Below are 14,341 nucleotides of genomic sequence, written 5' to 3'. Positions count from 1 at the left end.
GGCACACGGCTCTCAGCGAGTTAACAATGTTTTTAGCCAGGTTGTTGTTACTGCCGCTGTTGCCGTAGTTGTACGCGCTGTTAATATTCTCGGCTTGCACGCCGCTCGCAATTGACGCGTATTAGAGACAGCGGCTCCTGAACTGAACCGAACTGAACCTTTTGGTTTCAGGCCAGGATGTCCAGGACATTGCGTGGCATCCAACCAATCGGAATGTTTGATCAGGCATTGCATTTGGCTCATCATTTTCATCGGCTGGCGCGGCATCACAAGGAGCCGGGAGTATTCTTCCCCGCACTCGCCAGCCACCGCAATTGAAAATCACGGTCTTTGTCTACACTGAGGGAAATACTTTAATTGTCAAGTAAACTTTCAAACAAATAAATAAACAAATCAACTTAAGTTATATACATTTAAAATAAGAAAATGATAGTCATAGAAAAATAGAAAAATAGTTTTACTTTTCCTACTGCACTTTTTGTGCTTATTTTCAGTGGCTGCTCCAGCCGCAAATCGTGTTAGCCACGCCATTAGCAAAAGCTCGCCGAGAATGGCGGATCATCATGGAGCGGCGTTGGTGGTCATGCAATCGGGGAGGTATATGAAACGGATCCCGGCTCCCAGATCCCAGAGTCCTGGCTCTCCTGCTCCTCTAATGTGCGCGCTCCAATGGCCGTAAACCAATCCAAAAGCATATTTGCAAGCACTGATGGACCGTGGACCACAACGGGAGGGGAAGGAAGCAAATATGGACCGCCGACGTAGGGTGATGTACAATAGACGAGGCCCTTGAAATATAATATTTAGCCCGGCTGTGAGTCAGTTGAGCCCTTCTCTTGTCTGCCCAGAATCACTTGGTATCGAACTCGCGCGGTGCACTTGACAAAATACCATGTGATATTAACCTATTGATATATATAATCACGAGAATTTAAAGATACCTATAAGCAATATTACTAAGCTATGATTAAGTCAAATGATTACTAACCCAAATCTAGTTATTTGTTTGTACATCAGGTTATTTCAAATATTGTGTAGTAGTTAACATATACTAAGCGTGCAGCGGTTTTGGTAATAGTTAAGATGAATAAGAATGATTCTAGAGCAAAGGGGAATTACTTTCTAAGTGCAGATGTGGAGTTATCTCGGCTAAGGGACTTCAACTGATGGCTGGCCTATGTCACCGATGAAGATACTTCGATGTGAAAGTGCCAATGCCAATGCCTTTGCCTTTTCGTTTGCACCATGTGCGAGCCATAACAATGTGGAAAATTGTTTCCTGTATCAATTTCACACATTAAGGAAGCAATTCGATTTTATCGCTTCCTCATGACTACACGTTCAATTATTGAAGAGTTTACGTTTTGCCGGCGGCGTTCCCTTTCCGAAATTCCAGCACTTCCCTTTCAAAATTCTCTTCCTTTTCGAGGTTAGAGCCTTAAGTAGTCGTGTGCTGGCCTCTTTGCCAAAAAGCCATTTTGCATACATTTGTATGTGCCTTTTGCAATCCGAGTGCGTGTGCGCTTTGTACTCGGTTTAGGAGGTAATTCTTTTCAATTGTTGTCTTACAGGCCGTTGTACAAGCCATTTTCTGTTGCCTGCTTTTAGGGGGTGGAATATTATGTCCTTGAATTCGATGCAAAGCCTGCCTTGATTGTATGCTTGATTAGCCCATTTGTTTTTTTATACCCACGTTGTATGTTGACTAAACCAATATAGTAACAAAAGTACTCAAGGCCAAATGATTATGCTTAACATTTTGATTAAAAGCAACATTTTCGTATATTTTTACAAAGATGAAGCTTCAGTTTACTTAATATCTAAAAATGCACACAAGGTAATACAAAAATTTTATTATGGGATTTTTAATTATTATCTGAAAATAGAAATACTAGCACTCCGAAGAAAAATCCGAACTGTCTCCCATTTTGCTTATAATATTTACCAATTTTGATTATCCCGTACAGGGCGAGACCTGAATCAAAATTGAAATCTCTGCACTGACAACAGCATTTAGGTGGCTAGGAGGCCAACTTCCGACCTTGTCGCCGCGTTCTGGGCCCTGTCGGTCTTTCAGCCGTTTCAGACATTTCAGCTTTTCAGCCAGCTTGTGCTGTTTGCATATCAATTTGGGAATAAGCAACTCGGAGCTGACAGCGTTTGTGTCAACATCAACAACTGCTTGGTATGCGTGGCAGGCGGACGATGAGGTTGCCATTCGGGCCACATACAAAATACAAATGAGCCATTGTGGGTCACGTAGTGCTCAATAGGTCAACGGGTCATAACAGATTCGTTTCGATATTTGTTTATTGATGGCTTTCATCCGCGACACCAGCCGCATGCCACATATAATTAATAAACAATGGACGACGGACTCCACTGCCTTTTCCGCCCTTGGGTCGAACACAAATTCAGCGAATTAGCGAAGAAATTAAAAAGTAATTTCTGCAGAGCAACAAGGACCGAAGGATTTGCAATTGTCAGTTGAAAATGTAGCGCATGCAAATGAAGAGGAAGATCCGTAAACGGCTGATGATGATGGTCTGACAACGATGCCAACTGACAGACTGAAGTTGAAACTTTTAATTTGATTTGCAGCATTTTAATGGATTTTAATGAAACGCAAACAGGCGACGATTGCACCAAGGAGCGGAAGGGAAAAAATGCTCAAAAAGGACACTCAAGAGTCTGGAGTAAAAACTTTGACAAATGCCAAAGCGCGAAAAATTCACTTCACTTTATTTTCGGTAACTTAGACGCAACTCAAGACCTTCCACTTGATAAGTAAGCGTCTCTTTCCGTTTGTAATTGAAAATGTTTGAAATTCCGAGCCGACTGACTGACTGCCGGCAAATCACAAAAATTGTAGGGGCGAGGATAATTCAAAATTAATTTCAATTAAGTATACTTTCCGAATCTTGAATATGACAGCTATGCGTCATAAGTCATGCATGTTTTCGTAGCAGACAGATGGACCCGGCGGGCTAATTAAAAACACATAAATTACGCATACGCCATGTGGCCGCTGGTCGCGCAAAATGAAGCGTAAATGTGAAAAGTTTTGGCATTTTTGATCAAAAGTCCATGGGCCGGCTAATTTGATTAGCTCCCCGGCTCAGGCCCAGGCACATTAAGAGGTCCTGGCCCTTGTCCTTTGTCCTCTTCGCATCTTATACATTTCCCTCTCTTATATTTGGCATTTTCCTCTTTCTCGTCATGGCACTTCGTCCGCTGTGCGTGGGTGTGTGTGTGTCCCGTGGACTATCTTTCAGACAGAACTCATGCAACATTTAGTGGCAACTAATTGCAGCAGCATTGAAATTAATTATTTAACCCTTTTTATTGTTTAAGCCCTTGCTCGGCTTTCGACTTTCGGTTCTCAGAAGCCGCACCCGTCGCCTTTTTGGTCCGCGCCTCATTAGCATAATTAATTGTGCAAATTTGCGTAGTTAAACAAGTTATTATTTCACATTAAACGCTCGTCATTGCCAAGACCCCGAAATTGTCAGGGATATTTAATAATAATTTCTTTGACCCTTTTGAAGTCTCTAAAAATGTTAAGTTGCCCAGAAAGCCGTTAAAAATTCATTTAAAATGATTCAAATCCCTATAGGGTGTTTAAATATCGCCGAGATGATAACATCTAAAAACTTTAATTTATTGTTTATATGCCATGCCTATTTTTTTAAGCCAATCCCTAGCTTTTAATTAAAACTGGCATAGTGAACTCGGGCACCAACCTGTCTGTTATAATACAGATTAGCGGTTCGATCTGTGAATAAACGCATTGAAATCCATAAATTGAATTATTTATTTATCTTATTTATTTGAATTTTTCATGAACATCAAGGAAACAAAAAAATAAATGCATTGCATCTTGCCTTCGGAAATATTTTACACAATTTAATGGCCAGTCGCCGAAATGAAACACTAAAGTAAATGCTTTTATATACATTATCATTATTTGCTCTCGTTTATTTTCATTTAGTCGTGTGTGATTTTTACTCTTTACAACCGAAAGATGTGCGATTGAGTAAGTAAATTAATTTATAGATGTATTTTTTATATTTAGTATGTTTTTCCATCACACACTCTGAGTTTTATTTTAATTGGACATACTTATGAACAAAAAAACCATACCATGATACAATATGTTTTATATATTTTTTAGTTGGCCGTCTGTTGCCAGATCATTTTTAGAGGGCTTTGACCCAGCGGATAATGGATAGTGTCTATTTGTAGTTGCTCAGCTAAATGAAATGTGTATTGCGTTTTTGTTTAAAATTATTATCTATGTGTCGTCTCTGTTCCTTTTTTTTGTATGTCGGCCTTAGTAAATACATGCTGAGATATATAGCGAATAGCTTTATATACATACGTATATGGCTGAGTCTGGCTTAGTGACATGATTTATAGTTGTTTATCCTCTGTTTTTAATGTTTAAAATTGTATTTACAGCATATTTACTCTAGACTTAATTATAATGATTTTTACAGCATCTGTATTCTCGTTTCTCACCGATAAAATCGCATTTTATTCCATTATCTTTCTTTTTATGTGTTCACTTATTTTTTATGGTGTTTCATATGTGTTATTTTTTTTTTTTTCAATAATTTACCCAATACACTTGGCGTGGGGTGTGCGGGGATATATTTGCTCGAAAAGTTGTTCATGTGCACTACGTATGGAAATCAATTGCCAAATAACAATCGGAAAAATTACGCTTATATACAAATATTGGAAATTCGTTTGGTTTGCTGGAGAGTGACTTATGGTATTTTTGCTAGTATCAGTGTGAGGCAGGTAAATCAATTTTTTCTGGCAGTTTTTGTTTGTTTTAATTTTCAGTTTTGTTTTATTATTCAGTCGTTGTGACCCAATCGACGATTATATTCATTTTCATGGATAACATGACTTTCATTGAAAAGAAATATGGTTTCTCACTTGTAACATGCCGAATTACAAAAAAAGCAATGTTTGAACACAAATTACAAAGGGAAATTTCAGAAAACTATTTAACAAATCCAAATTGCTATCAAACATTTTCTATAAGTAACAAAATATAGTCAAAGGCAAAAAATATATAGATTTTATTCTATTAAAGTTAATAAACTTAAAATTATGAAATAAAATTTGTTTGTTACCATACCTATTAAAAGAAATTATATAAAACTAAGTAGCTTCTTTTATTTCTTTGTAATTTTTAATTTGAACTTTGTTCATAAAAACGTTTTCATACGAAATAATTTAAAGAATACACTTAATTATTAATTTAAAACATTTTTATGTTTAATATCTTTCCTTGAGCATTCATAACCTTTAACGTTTCACTCCATCAATTTTATTTACATTTATCGACCCAAAAGCTTTCCTATTCACTAATTCGCGGTCTTACCTTTGTCTGTTACCCTAACTAACTAACTAGGTGACTAACTGACTGACTAACTAACGTGATGATATAGTTGACAAAGTTGCCATACGAGGCGATTTGGAATCCGAGTCCGAAGATTTAAGTTCTTCCATCGATTTTGATTCTCTTATGGATGAGAGTGTTCATGAAAAGCGTCGCAAACAGTGAATTAGTAGAATTGCCGCCAGGAATGCGGAAATTAGTGACGTCCTGCCACACCGGATGCTCCTTTGTGCCGAGCCAGAGTCTTTAATTAAGGAAACGAAGAGAAGACATGGAAAATAAACCAAAAGAAATATTATGACATAAATTCAATAAATTTTGAGGTCTAAACTGCAAGGCAAAAAAAAATTCAATCTTAAATGGCCATTCAAAGCGGTTTTTATCGTTAAGAAATGGTTCTTTAATAAATCCAATTTAAATGTCTACTTTATATTGGAATATCGAGCTAGTTCCTCACATTATGAATGTCAAAGGATATAGTTTCAATTTGATCGAAATAACGAAAAGATTGATAATCAAGAGCAACTCACTTGCATTCGCATGCCTCAGAGGCATTTGATTGTTGAAATTGTCGTACTGCGATAGCGACGCACTGAGCGTCTTCTCGCGCCTCAGCTCCGGATAATTTTCAATTTCCGCCACGCACTTGAGCTCCAGGATTTTCCCGGCCTGGAAAAAGCGCTGACCCTGCAAAAAGAATTGCACCTGAAGCCGCTTTCGCCTCAGTACATAATCATGGGCCGCCAAACTTGTGTCCGTTGTGGGATACAGTTCGCCTAAGAGCGGCTGCAAAGAGTGCAAAATATGATTGAATTAGTTAAATACACACTTTAATTTGTTAAACATTATCAAAACCTTTTGGTTATGAGCGAATTATTTGGGTTCTAATTCAGTGAATGGAACAAACCTGCTCGCCATTGATGTACCATGTGAGTCGCGTGGGCAGGCTGGAAAAATCCGATATGCAGGTAGCTTTGAGGTATTCCTCCATGCGATACATCGAGTTGAAGCTCTCGATTAGCGGATCGTTCTGAGGCAGTGCTAAAATATTAAAATAATACATTATTTAATGAAATAGATAACCCAATTTTTATGAAGAGCTCACCTGCAACAGTCATGTTGTCGGCCTTGTCAGCCAGCTTAAAATGGGGCGCATCGCCGCTAACTTCGCACTTATAGAGTCCTGTGGACTTTGCACCTTGTAAACTCAAATCCAGCCGGCAGCTCGATTCGTTGCACACGTATTTCCCCTCCAGCACTTGCAGACCACCCACATCAAAAGTCATGTAAATCGGACTCGTCAGAGGTGAATATCTAATCAGGATATTGAGTCATTGAGTACTTATTTTTCACTAGAACTAGCTGTGGTTACCTGAAAAACTCCTCGTGATCTTTGTACCATTTGACCGAGTTCAGCGTGTGACCTCGCATATCGTAGCTGCAAGATAAGGTCACATTGTCCCGAAAATCTACGATCTCGGGTACACTGATATCGGTCACAAACAGAGCATATGCGATTGGGTAGTCTAGAACGCATAAAGAAAAGTGTTACAAATGTGTATAGATCCAATATTCTTTTGAAATTTAGCTGGAAATACATTTGCATTCCTTTTTAAAGCATTAGATCATTGAGAGATGTTGCTTTTCCCCACGAACTCGTTAACCAACATATCGAATTTATGTATAGCAAACTGAAAATGCCAGCAGCAACATACAAACAGCGAAATATTGTTAGAAAACTGGGACCTCTGGCTATTTCCTGTAATCGAACCGTAGGGCGTGGCACATATGTATGCTTTAAGTATGGAATGAGTTCATATCCCCGAAATTCTGTATAGCAAAGCCCACAGGCCAATGGCAAAGTTTTGGTGACCAAAATCCAGGGACATGTTCAGCGGTAGGTGTAGTATGCGTAATTTTTAATTTGCCCAGGTGACTGACCTGGGAAAATGCGAAAAAGAGGGGGGAACCGGCTGGTGTGTCCAAGTTCTGGCACATGACACATCGAATAAATTTCAAATTTCTTGAAATGAATATGCAAAACAGTTAGTTAGGCAGACCTACGTAAGGGCAAGAAAAAAAGGCAATGGATGAGGGGCCATATGTATCTGCAATATGGAGCTCTATCCAGAAGGTAGATTCTGACATGGCTGACCACCAACCCAATAAACAAGCAGTGGGTGGCTGGTCCAGCAACTGATAAGAAATACGGACAAACCAAATGTCAAATGACTCGACTTTTGCCTCCACAAAAATAAATTTAACATGAGCCGATAGGAGCGTCTAAGAAGGAGTGCGAAGTAAAAGTAATTTTGCAACAGGACATGACAGATATTCAGCAGTTGGAAATCACTTATTTAGATGTTACTTAACTTCTAAAGGGATCTTGTATTTGTATTTAAAAATTTGTTTTATAAGCTAAATAGGTGTACAAATATTAGGCAATTCCTAAATAGCGTTGAGCTATGAAACTCCGGCTTAAAATACTTTTAAACGAATGTATGAAAATATCTATACAATTAATTTATTCGACTAACACCATTACATTCGCTTAAATTAGTTAAATGTTACTAATGCTTTATTTACGATTTAAAAACACACCTTGTGCACTAACCACTAAAGCTTTTAGGCATTTTGCACATATGCAAATTAACATAAAGGCAACAATGTCGCACAATTACACAAATAAATATTTTATTCATATTTATTTGAGATACGTGTGATTAAATGTAGCAAATTGTTGGAATTCATTACGCTTTAAAATCAACGGAAACTAGTAAAAACTTTAAGCCATCCGAGGGAAAAACAACTCAATTTCCATTGCATGGGTTAAGCTGTGTCTCCATTAAAACACAAAGAAAGGAGAGGGTTAAGCTGGAACTGAGATACCAACATAGATATATTTACACCTCAGTACAGGAAAACTTTGCTGATAATTAACCTACACATTTCATTCGAGAAAAGGCACACACATTTACCTACTCATACGTTTAACCCAAAGCCAACCCACTGAAATCCGCACACATATTCTCCCAAGTGAACACATGCATTTTTGGGACATGACCATCACCGTACAAGTTTGGTGATAAATTCATTTGGAAATGCCGAGTTGAGACATTTATGCAAACATTTTTGCGGTGGCATGTTTTCTTTATAATAATTCTATGTGGCTTAGTGACGAAGACTTTCTTTCTAACAACACATACTCAACTGCTTCACATAATGGAGTATAGCACAAGTAAAAAAGAAACTCGCAAAACTTTTCTCTTTAACAAATACCTACTTATCAGCTAATTATATTAATTTGTAAATTTCTTTGTAGCTTGTTGATTAACTGTGAACATAACAGAATAAAATATCTACAGTCATAATCTTGAACTCAACTGTGTACAAATTTCTTTAGAGTTTAGAGTGCTTTTGTGGTAAGCACTAATATTCATTTTATTTGGAGTGGAGAAAAAGAATCTATAAGAGTCTGGCAAACAGGCAAAGTGTTTTTCCTATTTTTAGTTGCGTATAAATCCGCAAATTAATTGGGTGCCATATGACTGAAGAGTCCAACAGATTTCAAAAGTAAATAAATAGGTCCCAGGCATTTGCTATTTGTTGTAGTTTCTTTGCGGTTACCCAAGGCGACATCGTAAATTGGACGTCGCACAATGGACAATATTTAATTCCATTAGGCTGGCCAAATTGTTGTTGCCGGCAAACACTCTTAATATAGAAGCGTCCACAGAAATTGAAAAGCTACAACTCCACAGCAGAACTTTTCCTGCAAATCCTTTCTCCGGCTCTCTTTGTGGTCAAAGCCTTTGTGTGCGTGTCCTGGATAGCATGAATTTTCTGCATGAAAGTTTCCCGAGGTGAGTGTGGAAAATGTACCAGTGCCAGTGCAAAAAAAATTGGAGGGAATAGCACTTAATCTATCCACAGATTCTATCAGTAGGTCAGAAGGTACTATACGGTCATAAATATATATAGAATATTGTTGGTTTAAAATATAAAAAATTAATAACTAACAACAGAGTAAAATCAAAAAAAATTTTATCATTAACTCATTAAATATTCTTTATTTGAAAGGTGTAGAATCTTCTTTCTGACACTAGCCAATTCTAAACATTAATTTGTTCCTATCAAGCTTGCCAGAACTCTAACCAATTGCAATTTAGTAGGTTGAAAAGAAAAAGTGAAAACCTGCTTTGGCAGTTGAACTTTTCCAGCACTCTCGCACACATGATGGAATACAATTTCTAGTTCTCGACGAGCAGAATGAAAAGCGGAGTGAGCCAGCTCATTTAATGCGCTCCAAATTAATTGCCCCATTGCCATTGGCAATTCGAGTGCAGGAGGGAATAGCAAGTTGTGGAAAAGCGGGAAAATGCGGCGGGCGGATGCCTTTGGCAGTTTGCCTAATTGCGAGCATTTCAAAAATACAATTTAAGTTTAAACTGCACTCACGATTTGCAGCTACTGCTGCCGCTACTGCTGCTTCAGCAAAAGTTGAGGCAGCAGAAATTACCGAATGCCAAAAGGGCGGGAATCGGAAGGGGGCAAGTGCAGCAACCACTGAAACTGCGGCAGCCGTTGAAATTATGGCAAAAGTCATTAAAACAGCCGGAGGCAAAAACTTTGCCAATATTGATTTGAGGTCGGTGTTTTCGGTAAACACCAATAACAATTAAAATAATAACAAACCGATTCACAATAAACGACAAGGGCGATTTGTCCGGATCATATTACGCATACGCACCGTTGCGCCAGCAAATCCCCGCGAGCGCTTCATTAACCAAACAAACACTGCACTGAATGCACTGCAACCAAATGTCAATCCCCGAAAACCATAAAAAAATAATATTAATTTCCTCCGTTTCGAGCGGCGGAGGGCCACAAAAACTTACCAATTAAAAGTGCGATGAACAGAAACATCAGCCAGCCGTAATCCATTTTTTGTCGTCGTCCTTATTGTTGCTCTTGTTTGAATAAAATTAATTGCTTCCAGTTATTGTTGCTCTCGGCTATTGCAGTGGCGTTGATTTATGCACTTTATCCGCGTCCAATCTCCAAGTATCCCTTTGTATCGAGTGTTTGGAGTCGGAAAGAACGCCCCAAACAAACTAGAATCGAACAAGCAAGTGGAGGTCAAACGAGTAGCTCAATTAATTGAACACTGTGTCAAAAGGAGACGTACAAAAGGAGGACTCGAAACCCACATCGAGATGGAGAAACGGCACAAGAGAATATAAATAAATAAACTCAGCGACAAACTCATGCAGAAAAGTTCAAAGGATACGCTCTGTCAGTGTCGTTATAAATAAATAACAAACGTTAGAGCATTTCGGAAAAAAGTAACAAAGTCCAAAGAGCTGGAGACAGGATATACACGGAGAAAATAAAAATTGACATGTAAGTAGTGCTTGTCAAGTACACGCTTTATGTTTATAATTCAAATATTTATTTCTGATTTTATAAAATTATTAACCTAAATTATAAAATTAGAAACCTTCTATTTGTCCAATGGGAATAGGACAGAAAATGTGTGTGCTATCAAAATGTGTAATTGTATTATCTTAGTAAGTTAAGTTGGTAACTTGTCTTCGACGTATCTCATGAGCACTTTACTTCTCTGTGTACGAACTGACTTAAAAGGGAAAGCAGGAAAAAACAGAGAAAACAAGGACGTGTGGGCGTGGCAGACGCCCTGGCATCCTGTTTTGTTGTACTTCTTGTGTACGAGAGTGTGTGCGTTTGTCAACTTAAATAATTTAAATGCCAAATTCAAACGAATCCATGTGTTTCATATTTGAATAAGCCATCCACCTGCCACGACCACGCCCCCTTTTCGTTTGGGACCCCGTGCTCCAGTACCTTTTTTCCTTAGGTTTCTTGGTTTACGTTCACTTTATTTTTGGCTTGGTTGTTCTTGTCAATTTAGGTTTTGTCGGAGTTAACATTAAACTGAAATTGAAGCACTCAACGGAAGCGGAAGTTGCCAGTCCAGTGCAATTTAAACCTGTTTCGTTTTTGTTTAGCAAGGTTCAAGAGTACTTTCGGAACTTCTGCCCTTTTCTTTTCACTTGGAAGCTTGGTTTCGCTTAGACTTTTTCGGTTAATATATACTGCACGCTTGGGTTAATTGACCTTTCGGCAGGAGTGTTGAAGTATAGCTATATTTCGGCTTAGAGATATTAAGTTATATGGCACACTAACGAATTACGATTTTCTTTATTTGAGTTAATAATCTCCCTGTGTTTGTGTGGTTTTTGTTTTTTTTATTGAGCCCTATTCGGTCGGCGATTGAGGACTCCTGTGAAAAGTATCTCCGCGCGGCTTCAGGCTTACGAACTGACTGAAGATGCGACTCGGATTCGTGAGTTCAACTTCACGGATGCCACCGCTGTCGGCTGCGCAGTCGACGTTGCCGCCTCTGAAGGACTTCGTGACCGGCTGTCGTGTAATATGGTGCGCTCAGCATCTGAAAGGACCTCGGGAGCATCACGATGCTCGGTTACACGACAGCTGAGCCTGTAACGGGACCCATGGGGCCACGAGAGTCGAGCCCAAAGAGCGAATCTAAGAGAGGCGATGAGATTTGTAGCTTTGTCGCCCTGTCTGTTGGCATTCTGCATAATGGATGTTATTCTTAACAGCATAAATGTTATTCTTAACAGGCCCAAACTTAGCATTTATTAGACCTGTTGTATGTAGAATATACTCTGTTATTTTATATAAAAAGATTGCATTAATTTTTTAAATATTTAATGATATCAAAATATAAATATAAATAAGTGACTAGATTAAACAACATTTTCTTCATCTTGAAACAATTTTATGATCTCTGGCATTTAAAAAATCCTTTAGCTGTTAATTTTAGCCGGTGATTATCATATTCATACTGCGGGCACCTCAAAAAGTTAGCTTTAAAATCAAAAACACCTTGTGCTTTTGTTGTTGCCAGTGCGTGTTTTATAGTTAACGGATATCCTTGGTAGTTAAATGCAGACAACAAACGGAGCAGACCGAAGGAAAAGTCCGTGTTGCAGCTGCATGTAAAAATATTACGTGCATGGGGGGCTGTTCCACCAGAGTGGGGGGTGGTGCGTGGGTGTGATGGCGGTTGTTCGCTTGCTGGTGTGGGCGGCATTCTAGAGCGAATGACGACGACGGCAGCACAAAGTCATCTTATCATTTCATGAATAATGCAGGGATTTGTTAGGGACACATGACTGGAATTTTACGCAAAAGTTGTGATGATGTTGCTGCTGCTGCTGCTTCTGTTGCTGCTGCTTCTACTGCTGCTGCTGCTTCTTTTCCCTTTGCCAACCGCCAACACTTTGAGGTTGTTGCTATTGTTGCTGCTGTATGTTACTATAAAACTGCAGTCTGCTGGGTGCGGCAATCAACAGAAAATTGCAGATTTTAAATTCAAAGCATTTTGCTCGCTGTCCCTTTTAAGCTCGCTTCCTAGCTCGTTGGCCCACCTTCCCTTTTTCGTCCTGTAACTTAATTCCAACGAATAATTTCTGATGCCCGAATATGAATATTAAAACAAAAGCAGCGTGCGCCTGAGCATATGCGACACTTTCTTTTGCTGTAAATGGCGTTTCCGGATCCGGTTTACTCGCAAGCCACCTGCCATCATCTGCCAGCTATTTATTTTATGCGAATTTCGCTCATCTCCGCTCGCAAGTAACGTGACAACTCAAACTTTATGCCAAGCAGCAGAAAGTAAAAAAGAATAGAAAAAGGTATGCACAAAAACTTGCCAAAAAATGCAGAAGCTACGCTAGTTATACACACACACGCAGCTGGATGGAGACCCGTCTGCATGAGCGTGGGATAAAAAAGTTTCCCTGCAAATAAATCAGAAATTTTAAAAATTCATAAGTTTAAGTTTGCTTTATGACTTTTGTTTATAACGTGTTACCACACTACGTACGCGTTTCACTCGCCTCGAAAACTTGTCCGCCCCAAAGGGCCTCAATAATTAATAAGATATGCTCAAATATGCGGGGAGCAAGCTAGAATTATTCTGAAAAACTCGCAAAAAACTGCAGACTTTTATCTACCGCTTGCATATTCGTATGCAAAGGTTGTTGGTTGAAAATATCAACCCTAGAGCTCTGGAATACATTTTTTGCGTGATTCCTTTAAATCTGGCATTGCAGTGTGAAATAATAAGTTGCTAAATCTACGATACTTATTCTAGATAACTATTTTTGAAAATATAATACTCATTAAATGTGTACAGATCTTTGAAACATTTTATGGTTAATGTTTGCCTGACCAAGTCTTTGCTTTTTACTGGCGGCTTAGTTTTCGAAAGACTGCCTTTTCGTAAAAGTTTGTTCTCCAGCGGATCGACCTATAAATTGAAGACTACTTGCCTTCCCCCAGGACTCCATCACATTGACACACTTTTCCTTCCCAACTGCTGCAAGATGCCTGCAATCAAGGAGCCGTAATTTTTGGCCGCAATTTCTTGGTTCATCCTAGGAAAGCTTCTCGCTGTCTTCGGTACATGCAGTGAGCGAAATTACCCCAAAAAGGGCTGATATTTTTTATATTTTTAAACTTGTTATAAAATGGTACAACATCTAACTTTTTTTCATTCTGAAAGTTTTACTTGCCGTCTGTTTGCTTTAAAAATTGCATGATTACTAAGCCAAACATTCTATGTTACAGTGTTGTTATGAATTTTTATATAGTTACCTTAATGAAAAACTAAATTGTCAATCAGCCATGAATTGAATCAAATGAAGTGTAAAATTACAATTTCATCCCAATTGCAATTAACTCGACGAGAAGATGGCAAAAAGAGGAGAATCTCTTTTTTCCAATTTCAAATTATTCCAATGGAACGCACATGCAGCTGGACGGCGAAGGGTTTTGTATTCGTATCTGTGCGATTCGCTGTCTGTTTACAAC

General features: G+C 38.6%; 1 protein-coding gene across 1 annotated transcript; it reads right to left on the bottom strand.

Annotated features, from left to right (window-relative positions):
• Nucleotides 1-5,171: 5,171 nt before the first annotated feature.
• Nucleotides 5,172-11,774, bottom strand: LOC6606608. The gene is made up of 7 exons (XM_002031373.2): nt 11,282-11,774; nt 10,315-10,530; nt 6,789-6,942; nt 6,522-6,730; nt 6,324-6,457; nt 5,947-6,202; nt 5,172-5,660 (listed from the first exon to the last, which is right to left on the bottom strand). The coding sequence occupies exons 2-7, from the start codon at nt 10,358-10,360 to the stop codon at nt 5,557-5,559; spliced, it is 903 nt and encodes a 300-aa protein (XP_002031409.1). The 5' UTR covers nt 10,361-10,530; nt 11,282-11,774; the 3' UTR covers nt 5,172-5,556.
• Between the last annotated feature and the right edge of the window lie 2,567 nt (nt 11,775-14,341).

The sequence above is a fragment of the Drosophila sechellia genome, chromosome 3R (assembly GCF_004382195.2).
Source record: "Drosophila sechellia strain sech25 chromosome 3R, ASM438219v1, whole genome shotgun sequence".
Lineage (NCBI taxonomy): Eukaryota > Metazoa > Arthropoda > Insecta > Diptera > Drosophilidae > Drosophila > Drosophila sechellia.
Note: the sequence above shows the minus strand (reverse complement) of the source record. Positions and strands in the feature narration are given on the sequence as shown.

What these genes read in the sequence shown, in the direction of transcription:
- LOC6606608 (XM_002031373.2), bottom strand. Translation starts at nt 10,360, where the DNA reads ATGGATTACGGCTGGCTGATGTTTCTGTTCATCGCACTTTTAATTG. An exon ending in GTTCATCGCACTTTTAATTG is followed by an intron (nt 6,943 to 10,314) that starts GTAAGTTTTTGT and finishes TATGCGTTCTAG; the next exon opens with ACTACCCAATCGCATATGCT. An exon ending in GGTACATCAATGGCGAGCAG is followed by an intron (nt 6,203 to 6,323) that starts GTTTGTTCCATT and finishes CACTCTTTGCAG; the next exon opens with CCGCTCTTAGGCGAACTGTA.